This window comes from Trematomus bernacchii, unplaced genomic scaffold, assembly GCF_902827165.1.
Source record: "Trematomus bernacchii unplaced genomic scaffold, fTreBer1.1, whole genome shotgun sequence".
NCBI classification, from domain to species: domain Eukaryota; kingdom Metazoa; phylum Chordata; class Actinopteri; order Perciformes; family Nototheniidae; genus Trematomus; species Trematomus bernacchii.
This window is the reverse complement of record NW_022987828.1, coordinates 4496895-4509409: the sequence shown is the minus strand read 5'-3', so window position 1 is coordinate 4509409 and position 12515 is coordinate 4496895. Positions and strand designations below refer to the sequence as shown.

The 12515-nt window shown below is 40.0% G+C and overlaps 1 protein-coding gene across 1 annotated transcript; it reads left to right on the top strand.

The window, feature by feature from the left end:
• Positions 1–760: 760 nt before the first annotated feature.
• On the top strand, positions 761–11248 carry lhcgr (luteinizing hormone/choriogonadotropin receptor). Its single transcript, XM_034152377.1, has 11 exons — positions 761–933; positions 1264–1335; positions 4062–4136; positions 4384–4458; positions 4950–5024; positions 5272–5349; positions 5491–5559; positions 5989–6063; positions 8883–9071; positions 9228–9281; positions 9913–11248. Exons 1-11 carry the CDS (start codon positions 770–772, stop codon positions 11060–11062), a joined length of 2076 nt encoding a protein of 691 aa, XP_034008268.1. The 5' UTR covers positions 761–769; the 3' UTR covers positions 11063–11248.
• The last annotated feature ends 1267 nt before the right edge of the window (positions 11249–12515 follow it).

Genomic DNA, 12515 nt, shown 5'->3' with positions numbered 1-12515 from the left:
GTTCGAAAGCGCTGGAGACGCTGTAGTACACATGCCAGGCCTGTAGATGGTGCTGTTCTCACAGAATCAGCCCTTGCAAAAACAGAGCTAACATTTTTCAAATTGAGCGAAATGAGGCATGGCTAAAATGCATGATCTGTTTGGTATTTTGAAAAAAAAAGTATAAATATGCCTTATATAGGTATGGTCCTACACTATATTATTCAAATATAGCATGATAGGTCCACTTTAAGGGATTTTTACAGACTCATTCACTTTACCTCGTTGTCATACAGTCCAGACCTTTCATATCAATTTGCATTCAAACTATGGAAAGATTGCCAAAGCTTATGAATTAAATACAAAATGAATTGATGCCTTACATAAGAACACAAACTGAAATCTTAAAATGTACAGCGTGCAATGGCAAATGTATAAAAGTATACATGATAGAGCAAAAACTTGCAAATCCCAAACATTACATTCAGTATTTGATAAAGCTGTTATTGTCTCCACCCACTAAACGTCACAACTCAACAGCTCAGCTGTCAAAGAAAAGTTCCTCTTGAATCTTCCAGACGGCCAGCAATCTTGCACTTACGACAGCCCCTGAAGGCAGCAATAGATCGAGCGCAGGTGGAGGAACGACCGGAACATTATTTAGCCTTTAGTCCTGATTATTTTTCCTGATAGTTATTTTCCTGAGCTGTTTTTCTCGAACTTTGAGGAGATTCAGTAGAGTTTTTGTCTTTACTTTTTAAAACCCGAAGTGAGTGGCCCAGTGTCAGGCATGGCTCCCCGGGCGGTCTGGCTCCTGCTCGCGCTGTCCGGTCTCCTGTCCGCGCGCTCCTGCTGGGCTTATAGCTGTCCGGCCATCTGCCGCTGCAGGGCCGACACTCTGCGGTGCAGCAGGGACACTCAGCTGGCCTCTCGGGCGGTATCCCTGCCTCGACTGTAAGTAGCCCAACTCCCTCCAGCTTCAGCGGTGACAGTAGACAAACCTCTGTGATCCCCCTGTAAGGGTCTGGTGCTTCCCACTGAGCCCATCACTGCCACTGTGCTACTTCAGTGACTTTTACTCTCTCTTTTAGGACTTATTGTGTTTGGCTTGTCACTTACCATTTGCATTTCCCTCACTGTCACTGAGCTATTAATAGAAGGACTTGTTAATGAGGTTTTTCTTGTAAACTTGTACATTATTTTATCATAAGTGTAATTTTGAAAGATAACATGGATATCCATTCTTGATTGTGTAATTAACAATTTTACTTGTGAATCTCACAGAAGGTTCAGCCACCTGCCCATGAAAGAAGTCCCCACTCATGCTTTCACGGAGCTGATAAACATTACAGTAATGTAAGTTCCTTGTTTTTCCTTTTATATTTCAGTTGCTTCAATACATAGTATAAGTAGTTACAGCTTTTGCTAAATGTTAAGAAATGATCAGGTCAATTATGCAATTTACATATACAACACAGTTAAAGGTGCTAGTCATTACAATTAAGTTCATTTGCTGATGCTTTTATCCAAAGCAACTTGAGGATTCCAGAACAGCAAGAATCATAAGCATTCATAAGGATTTTAAAACAATTCTAAACTACTTGATAAAGTGTTGAATCGTACAAGTAAGAAATATTTCTACAAGCCACATTCACTTGTTCACTTCACAACAGAGGCTTTGAAACGGGTACAATGTCTTCAAATGTTGAACGTGTGTATAATGTATTTTTTTGCCATTATCTTTTGCTGTTTATGTGAATAAGCTTCTTTAAAAGACCTAAATATTGTTGTGTCCTTTCTTGTGAGGTGAACACTTGTTTAATAATATTCATTATTTCCTAACATACAGTACTTACATCACACGTCTTCTACAGGAGATTACTTTCAATCTGTTTTTATCAAAAAGTAGTGCACTTAATTCTCTAATAGCAGCTTTTAAGTGATTTTTTACGTTCAGTTGTCAGAAAAAAGGTTTATCACTGTAGATGTGATTAAAATGTATTCAAGTTATCCTCCAAAAATATATAACGTGATTGATCCCTGTAAAAGTAGAAGTATAAGCTAGATAGGCTTCTTGCACGGTGAAGAAAGAATCAAGAAACAGACAGTCTTGATGAATTTCAGTAAATGAGGGACAACTGTTCGGACTCCACACAGCAGTTTTCCTGCATATGTGGCTGACCTAATTCATCCTTATACATCAGCCACACATGCACAATTTACTGTCTGTCCCACGTACCCACCTTAAGACCCGCGGTGATCGTGCGTTCGAGGCCGTGGCTCCTCAGCTATTGAACGCTCTGCGTCAGCAGACTGAAGAGTCTGCGTCAGCAGACTGAAGAGTCTGCTGACTCTGTTGACTCCTTTAAAACTAATTTAAAGGCATTCCTGTTTGGGCAGGCGTTTGGGTAACCGGTGTGCTTGATTTTATTGTATTTTATACTATGTTTTTATTTTGTTTTTATTGTGTTTTTATTGTGACTTCTTAACACGTGGCTTGTGTGGTTTATCATTGTACGATTCCTATGATGATGTTTTATTGTTTTGTCAAGCACTTTGTGACTTTGTCTGTGAAAAGCGCTTCATAAATAAACTTTACTTACTTTACTTTTACTTACAGTTCAATTCAAGTCTCATTTATCCAGAAAACATGTGTTTTCACTCAAAACATACTATTTTAAACACTTGTAAACAGGCTCTTATTTGCGCATGCGGGTCCTTTGTGTTTTAAATACCAAGGTTGGAGAGAAAACGCCTGAATGCAAATTGGATACTTGAATACTGCAAGAGTTGGGTGGTAATTTGTAAATGGATGTTTTGATACAGCCTCCATTCACTTTAATTCATCAAGACTTATCTCAATTTTTGTATTCTTTGTTCACGATGGAGGCATGTCAGAAAAGCAATGTTGTCTTCACAAATTAAAGGTAAACAGGCTGAGTATTAGATATACAAATGTTCATTTTGTGGGTGATCCTTTCAACTTTTCAAAACCGGCTGACTTGAACATCTTTCCCCTTGAAAAGGCGGCAACTAAAAAAGCATAACCTCTTTTCATCTTAATTAAAGATAGGTCGCTACTAAACACAAAGTCCTAAAGCCAGCATCCTGAATGGGTTTCAGTATTTTAATTATCATATCTCTAACAGTTTGATGAGCAGATAACGTGCGTTAGCCCGTGGTGGAATCATTTCAGCTGCTTTGTATTGAGTGTGTTTGACTTTGCTCTTCTCCTCAGGGACAAGTCTTATCAGCTTCAGACTCTAACAGTACTTCCACAATGTGTTCATTATGTTCAAATATTGTGTCTAGTTTAAAGCGATAAAACTCATTTGGGTTTAAACAATAATGACCTTAGTCTTTTCAGCCATTAACACCTGTGTCAAGGTATACTGACATGTGTGTGACAGTGGTGACACAAACTGTAAATCAAGGCCTTATCTGGATTTAAACGCTTTTTTAAAACTGTGTGGTAATTATGACACTATAATGCAATCAGAGGAGGTCATGAAAGTGAAAAATTAAACAGTACAGATGGAGACACGTTCTTGTTTTGTTTTTTTCATTTGAGATGGAGGCAGAGTGATGTTAACCTTAAGAAAAGTGTCGGCTGATTACAGTAGAGTGGGGGAAAACGGTGATTACAAAAAGAAGGTGGAGGGCGGCTTCGAAGGAGAAGTCAGCCTCCATCAGAAAACAAAAGTGTTCAAGGACGAGTATAGAAGGCTTGTTGACCATTTCTGTTTAGTCCTCCATTTTTAAACATCTTCACTTCCATGGCCCAGATGCATCTCTGATGTATGTTGGAGCTTTTCCAAACACGAGGTGAAGCATGTGCATGTAGTGCCCTAGAAGTGAGAACTGTTTTTGGCGGTATTTAAACATTTCCCTCATGGCTTTCTGTCCCAATATCAATCATCTCTGTCCTATTTCCAAATGAGGTGCATTGAAAAGTAAGCAAGGGAAGTTTGTGTCACTTTTAATATTTGCATCCATGTTGATCTGAGGCATTTCAGGAGTTATTTGTTCACAGGCTCTTATTAATCTGTTGACTGATGTGAAGCCATGTCTTTGTGCCACAGTGAGATCTCCCAGAGCGACAGCATCACAAAGATTCAGCGACATGCCTTCCTCTCCCTCCACAGCCTGATTCAAATGTAAGCCACACTTTACCTTCCGCCGCATGTCAAATTCAAGCTGCACGATGAAAGCAATTATTCATTTGAACAGCTGGTACGTGTTTTGCATTGCATTTACCTTACAGGATTAGTCTCTCATTATAAAGAGTGTTTAATCGTTGACTTTCAGAGCGGCTGGTGTATGAATGGGCTGTGTTTGTTTGTTGACAGCCACTGACAGCTATAGTGTAATTACTGATGCGCTTCCTCATTTTTATTCCCACAGATCATTGCAGAATATCATCAGTCTGAGGGTTATTGAAAAAGGGGCCTTCACTGACCTGCCCAAGCTGGAATATTTGTAAGTAAAAAAAAATGTATAGTATTATTATTCTCCTATTTAAAACCCACCTAACAGCAGGTGGGTCAGTCAACAAAATGTTCTTCATCTCTGCAGTGTAGTGTGGATTTTCAACCACACGCTGAGTTGATGTAATTCAGCAAAATCTGATGATCTACTAGAGTAAAAGCTGTAGAAATCTTAAATGAATAGACCTTAAATGAAATAACTTATGCAGTCCAAGTCAAAAATACATTTAAAATCTAGTAATCCAACAATGTTGAAGAACATATACCATTATAAAAAACAAGGACATTTAAGGAAAACAAACTGCAAGATAAACTGGGGGGATGAGAACACGTGTCAAAGATCACGAGCAGACAGGGACATGATGTGTTACATCTGAACTGGAAATTCCTCTTACTGATAAAAAAACCTGTGACATTTAGCAGACACTTGTAGCAAGATTTGTCCTCATCTGCTCATGATTTCTTCTCTCTGCTGCTTCACAGGAGCATATCTAACACAGGGCTGACACACTTCCCAGACTTCACAACTATCTCTTCCCTGGCATCGTTTATCATCCTGTAAGTCATCACCTTTAAAAACCGTGCTTTATAAATTGGTTTAGTATCTGCCTTCATGTTGCAGAACTCCATGTTTTAACTCCAAGTTTATTCTGAGCCCGCTCATACTTTTTATCTATCAATGCCACATACCACCCGACTGTGTCAGTTCATCAAATGGCTCTTTGTTTGAACAAATGTGCATCATTTTGTCTAACTGATAATTAAGGCAAACAGCCTGAGTGAATGTTCTCTCTCCTGTGTGCAGAGAAATGGCAGACAACATGGGGATCGACTTCATTCCTGCCAATTCGTTCCAGGGTATTTCAGAAGCATATGTAGACATGTGAGTACAGGAGCCACATACCTTTTGTTACCCCATTACTGGAGCTCAAGGCAAGAATTTGTCTCCATATGTCATCTCAGTCGTCTGACATTGGGGATATGTGCTTTTAACAGCAAGTTTATCACATTGTGTCCCTCACAGGAATCTGTTTAGAAACGGCTTCAAGGATATCAAATCTCATGCATTCAACGGAACCAAGCTCAACACCCTGTAAGCATTTTGATAATCTCGTGCTAAAATAACAACAACAATACATGCCGATACATTAGGCTGGTGATAAGTATGCTCTTTAGCTCTAAGGCTCTTCTTTTTTGAATCATTAAAAGCTGAGTGAACCGGTAAACAAGTGTTATATAAGACTAAACAAAGATTGGATGCCCCCTTGTTTTCTTGGTCTGCCCCATACTGCTGATAGTAGATGCAGATGAGATCAGTGCGGACATCATGCAGTCTAAAAATAATGCTCATCTTCCACAGTGTCAAGCCAAGAACACACATAGTTGATAAATGGTTTGAGGGCCATTGTTGGCCATTAATGTGTCATCTTAGATTTTCTTTTATATTGCATGTTAACTGCTAAACTATTGTTTGGACTTGAGGTCACTTTTGTTACAGTTGTTGTTTTCTTGTCTTTTGTAGGATTTTAAGAGACAACATGTATCTCAGTGACATTGAAGAAAATGCTTTTGAAGGAGTCACCGGTCCAAGTTATCTGTAAGTGACAAAGATTTAAGTTGGTAAAACCATTCAAATCAAGGAAAATTTCATTAACCCTTAGATTCATAAGTGGGTATTTTTTGACCCGGTGAGGTGGTTTTCTTGAAGTATCTTTGTAATTAAAAAATGTTATCATTTCATATTCCAGCTATTCCTCAAAAAACATGTTTTGGATATCATGCCATTCAAATTTTTAATTTAAATTGTATACATTTTAAGAAATTGTAGTTTTTGTATTACTACCCCAAGCTTCCATAAGTGGGTCAAAAATGACCCGCATGCATTTTCTATGGAATCCTATGGGAACCTTTGATTCTTATCACCTGTTGCTGTCAGGAATACATTCACTGTAGACCACACAGACTACATCACAAGTGACACCTCTCAGGAAGATTATTTTACACAGCAAGATCTGATACCTGTCAGTATAATAATAATAATACATTATATTTGTAAAGGGCTTTTCAAGGACTCAACATCGCTTTACAATATAAGGGAAGGTTAGGGTGGGGGGTATAGGACTATCAAACTTGATCAACCGGCATGGATTGATGGGGGGTGGGCATGAGTAGTCAAGAGGAGAAGAGATGAGTTTTGAAAAGGGACTGGAATACTGTGAGGGTCTCAGAATAGCGGAGATCTTTGCATCAATATGTTCAAAACGTTTTCTTTATAAAATGTAAAAAGAATGTCTAAAATTATAAATAGTGAAAGATTAAATATAAAATATTTCTAGTGAGAACCAAAATATAATACAAAATATTATACAAGTGATTTCTCTTAACCAAAATTACTAAAATGGCATAAAAACACATATTATTCTAATACGGGTCCTTTTTGACCCACTTATGGAAGAGTGTAGGGTCCAGTCACTCGTGCATCTAAGGGTTAAAAAATCAGTGGTGGTAGAAGTGTTCTTGGGATCTTTTGTTTGTAGTGTTTGTTTGCAACTGTAGCCAATAGCAGCTTTCAGTAAAAGCTTTTCAAAACCACCGTACACCTACCAAACAGAGAGAGTCAGCAGCTATGAGACATTTATTGAGATTGAACTAAAACATATAAATGACTTGCATTCAAAATGTTACCAAAACTTGCTTAAAGGCATCATGATTTCTATTATCATTTAACACAAGTGTTTTAGAGCATTTTAATGTTAAATACAAGTGGAAAATAGTGTTAAAGGTAGGGTAGGTAAGAATGGAGAAACCAGCTCGAGTGCGCTAGAATATGAAACTACGCAGCCGAAAGATATCTGCCCCTTCCTTCAGACTTCCTTACAGAGCCCCTCCTCCAACACATACGAACGCGCACATGACCAATGAGGGCATGAGATAAGTTTGTGCACGAGATGGAAGGCTGACAGGCAGGTAGGTCGTGCTTTTTACAGCGCCACGGCTTCCACAGATGACATTTTTTTATATATTTATTGTCAAAGCATTTAATATATTCATTGCTATCGGGATGTTAAGAGCATTCTATGGAATATAACAAAAAGTGTTTCTGAAGTGAATTACCTACCCCACCTTTAATGTGGGATTTTGACGTTGTGGCCTATTAACACAAAGCTAATATTAAGCAGCTGGGCAGTTTAATCTATGAAAAAGCATTTCATGTTGTACACTGAATGTATGATTAAATGTGAAATAAGTAACTCCAAAGTAACTACAAACTATGTCTGGTAAATGAATGTTGTGTATGAGTAAAATATATATTCTGTGAACTGTAGATCCCAGTTGAAGATGTACCAGTTCCTAAAAGGTTATAGACAAGAGGTCAAAACACAAAATCAGAAATGTATGATTGTGGCAAAGTTAAATACCAGAGAGGACAGACCTACATTCTCTATCTGTTGATGTTTGAATCAACAGCATTAAGGTTACCATATTTGAACTGGGCCAGTGAAGCATGATTAATATTCATAACAATGTTTATAATTTATTGTTTAAACATTAGGGCGGTGACAGCCTGTCTGTGTAAACAACCAACAAGGCGAGAAGCACTGCTGAATACTGATTAGTGAACAAATATCCCGGCCTGATGCACATGCAGCTCGCAAGGTCTCTGATTGCAAGTCAGAATCAGAATCAGAATCAGAATACCTTTATTAGTCCCACAGAGGGGAAATGTGCATCGTTACAGCAGGAAAGAGCCACAGACAGCTTAATGTTACATATGTTAAAAAAAAAGTACTAAGTTATGATATAATAAAAATATAATAAAAAAAAAAAGTTACATACTTTTCAAAATACAAATCCTGTAACAGTTCTTAGGATTTAGCAGCCAGGTATATATTACACAACTGCAGCCAATAGCAGTAACCTTGTGTTTCAGATATCACATTTCCTTTTATCTTAGTTATGAATTACAGAAGTGTTTGTGGTTATAACGGCCATGCAGGAAAAGCTAAAGGTCTTCCTTTTACTCGTCCTGGGCCTAAAGAGCACCATCCGGGTATTTTCATATTCAATGAATATAAGAAAAACAATTACGTGAGGGAGCGAAGTAGATCCTAAGTGTTGTTTTTCTAAAATGTGTTCAGTCCGTGTCAGTAATTACAACCTTTATTCTGCGATGATTTTCTTTGTGAATTAGCACCTCTTGTAAAAAGACCTTGATGGCTTGTTGAAAATGAAAACCTTTAATTAGGGGTTTTCTGCCACTGTCAGTAGAGATTCAGCAGAAAAAAGCCTGAGATAGCTTTATATAATTATAAACAAAACACTAATGGCTGTTCCTGTTGGAAAGACTTTGTAACCCTCTAACAGTCAAAGTATCTCCACTGAAATTAATGTTTATATTTTCTGTGTTTGATGCAGGGATGTTTCCTTCACACCTCTGAGGTCCCTCCCCCGAAAAGGATTGGGGCAGGTGAGGTATCTGAACGCCAGCTCTGCCTTTGCTCTGAAGACCCTCCCCCCCCCGGAGAGCCTGGCCGAGCTGCTGAACGCTGAACTCACGTACTCCAGCCACTGCTGCGCCTTCCACACATGGCGGCGGAAACAAAGGTAACCCACCACTGCTCCCAGAGATATACAAATCCATCCAATCTGCACAAAGAACAAAAGCTCTGTCCTGTGAATACTGACCATCAGTAGTTGGAACAGCAGTTGAGATTACTGGCATTTTCTGTGGTCTAACATTTTCCTCTTTTTTATTTAAAGGGAAAGTGCCTTAAAGAACTTCTCAAAGTTGTGTGATCTCAGCACAACTGAAAAGTAAGTGACTTCACTGTCCATTAAGAGACTGTACTACAATAATTGGTGTTGGGGGGGGGGGGTGCATTTTAAAGTTCAAGTTTAAGATTACGACAAAGCCTTACATTATGGATACTTTTTCCCGGGACCATACCATTAATTTTCAATGGCCTTAAAAGTGCATAGATGATTTGACAGTTTAAACCTAATAGATTGATATTCTAACATAGCACCCACATTGAACCAATGGATAAGCAATTGTAATTGGGAAAATACTTGGCGAAAAAAATAAATAACAAAGCCTGTTTACTTAATAATAATCACATCTCAATATTTTAACCAAGAGCTGTCACTTCATCTGACACTTTTCATTTTAACTTCTAATAATTATACTAAAAACAATTAACTCTCTGGATAAAGATGAACTTTGAGTCCCCGAAAATAAACATCCACCTCTATTGTTTCTTAAAACTGACATAATTGATCTAACGTTGGCTCACCTTAAAACATTCGAGTAATCTATTTAGAAAACAATAGTATAATAAAAGACAAAACTTATCTGACTCCTCTCTTAATTGTACTACTTTCACTTACGCAGGTCATTTTGTTAAATCAATGTTTCTGTCATTTTTTACATATCTGTATTCTTCAGAGAGCCTACCGAAGATGGCATGGATTTTATCTATGACATCACCTTTCAGTATCCTGACCTGGAATTTGAGTGTGTCAACAGCCCCTTCGTCAAGTGCACTCCAATGCCGGATGCCTTTAACCCCTGCGAGGACCTGCTGGGCTTCCCCCTCCTGCGCTGTCTCACCTGTATCATCACGGTGTTCGCTGTGACCGGTAACCTGGCTGTTCTGGCTATGCTGCTCATCAGCAAACACAAGCTAACCGTCTCCAGGTTCCTCATGTGTAACCTGGCCTTCGCCGACATGTGCATGGGGCTCTACCTGATGCTCATTGCCTTCATGGACATCATCTCCCGCCACGAGTACTACAACCATGCGACTGACTGGCAGACCGGGCCCGGGTGTGGAACAGCAGGGTTTTTAACGGTGTTCTCCAGCGAGCTATCAGTATACACACTGACAGTGATTAGCCTTGAACGCTGGCACACCATCACCAATGCCATGCATGTCAACAAGAGGCTACGGATGCACCATGTGGCGGCCTTAATGGGGGCAGGCTGGGTCTTCTCTCTGCTGGTGGCCCTGCTCCCTCTTGTGGGGGTCAGCAGTTACAGCAAAGTGAGCATCTGTCTGCCCATGGACATCGACTCGCTGGCCTCTCAGATCTACGTTGTGGCCGTGCTCCTTCTCAATGTTGCTGCTTTCCTGTTGGTCTGCTACTGTTACATATGCATATATCTGAGTGTTCGCAATCCGGAGCACTCTACCCGTCTTGGAGACACCAGAATTGCCAAGCGCATGGCTGTGCTAATTTTCACAGACTTTCTTTGCATGGCCCCGATCTCCTTCTTCGCCATTTCTGCTGCCCTGAAGATGCCCCTGATAACCGTGTCCCACTCAAAGATTCTGCTCATCCTGTTTTATCCCATCAACTCCCTCTGCAACCCTTTCTTGTACACCCTCTTCACACGGGCGATCAGGAAGGACGTGGGCCTGCTGCTGAGTCGCTGCGGCTGCTACAGCTCTGACGCTGACTGGTTCAGGTCGCAGACTCTGGCTTCACATCCCCACTGCAGTCAAAAAACACCCAAAACTAAAACTAACTCACTGAGCTTCTATGCTTTTCACATCAAGATGAAGGATTGCTTTCTAAACAAAGGGGCCACATGATCAACACTGAGAATTGTATTATGATTGTATTGTATTATGAAGGCAGCATCTGCTCCTAAAAATGCAGCATTTAAGGTCAGGGTGAAGAGATTCTCTGTCTTGCACATGGAAGGCATCAGATCAGATTTGATCTCTGTTCATTTACAAAGTGAGAATTTCAGGTGCTGCTGCCTCCTTTTCTGCACATGTGAGGAGGTACAAAGAAGCAGATGGACCAAACAGGAATGGGGGACAAAAACGGGCCAGTTTGTTTGCAAAGGTGTCCTAAATCATGGATTGTTATTGTTATAATGATCCGAAAACTGTAAAAACAGCTTTTGTGTAAGAGACAAAGTTCTAAGGATGAGTTTTCATTGATGTTTTAATCCTTATAAAGGTCGAGTTTTTTGTTTTAATATTATGAGGTAAATGTGATAAAATTAAAGTATTTTGCTTGCTACAGATGAGTTTTAGTGCCATCTCTTGTTGTGTTGATGTACTCAGGAGACATTTGGACTTTAAGACTGCAGCATGTCACATCAGCCAAGACTCTGAGGGTGTTTCTCAATGTCGAGTACGCTTGCTTGGTAGCACAAGTCTTCTGAGCATCTTGCTTCAGAAGCGAGGCAAGAATACTTCCTGGCATTCGGAAAACAAAGAGTGGAACAGGCTAGCAAGTGTGCAGGTGTGCGTCATACGAGAGGCCCCGCCTTACATTTTCCGCCACAGATTTGGGGAAATTGGTCCGTGCGCAAAGCATTGTGGGGATTTTAAGACCGCGGAGTCTACACATGTGCAGCCTCGAAATTTCTCCAAACAAAGTACGCCGGGCTCGGTAGATTTCCAAGTATGCTGGAGATTGGAACAGTACTTCGGCGGCACTCGATGACGTAGTATGTTTGAAATAGTGGCTCTGCAGCAGTTTTACTCGCGATTGAGAAACACCCGTGTTTCTCAATGTCGAGTAAAGCTGCTCCAGATCCTTCGTAGCGAGACATTTCAAGGCTGCACATGTGTAGACTCCGCGGTCTTAAAATCCCCACAATGCTTTGCGCACGGACCAATTTCCAAATCTTTGGCGGAAATCGCGCTCCATTTAAGGCGGGGCCTCCCATATGACACACACCGACACACCCGTTAGCCTGTTAGCCTGTTAGCCTGTTCCACAATTCTTGGTTTTCAGAGGCTAGGAAGGATTCTTGCCTCGCTTCTGAAGCAAGTGACTCGGAAGACATGTGCTACCAAGCAAGCCTCCTCGACATTGAGAAACACCCTCTGTGTCCACCAGAATTAAAAATGCTGTTAAAATGTCCTCGATTTTCACGAGACATTTTGGAAATTTTAAGTGTGGCAAGTTACTTATGCTAACCGTCTTTTACAATGGGTTTTCTCATTTAAAAAAAAAATACTCAGCATCTTAGAAACTTCTGTTTGGGTTCTTCCCGTCACCACTGCTGAAATATAAAATGTTAAA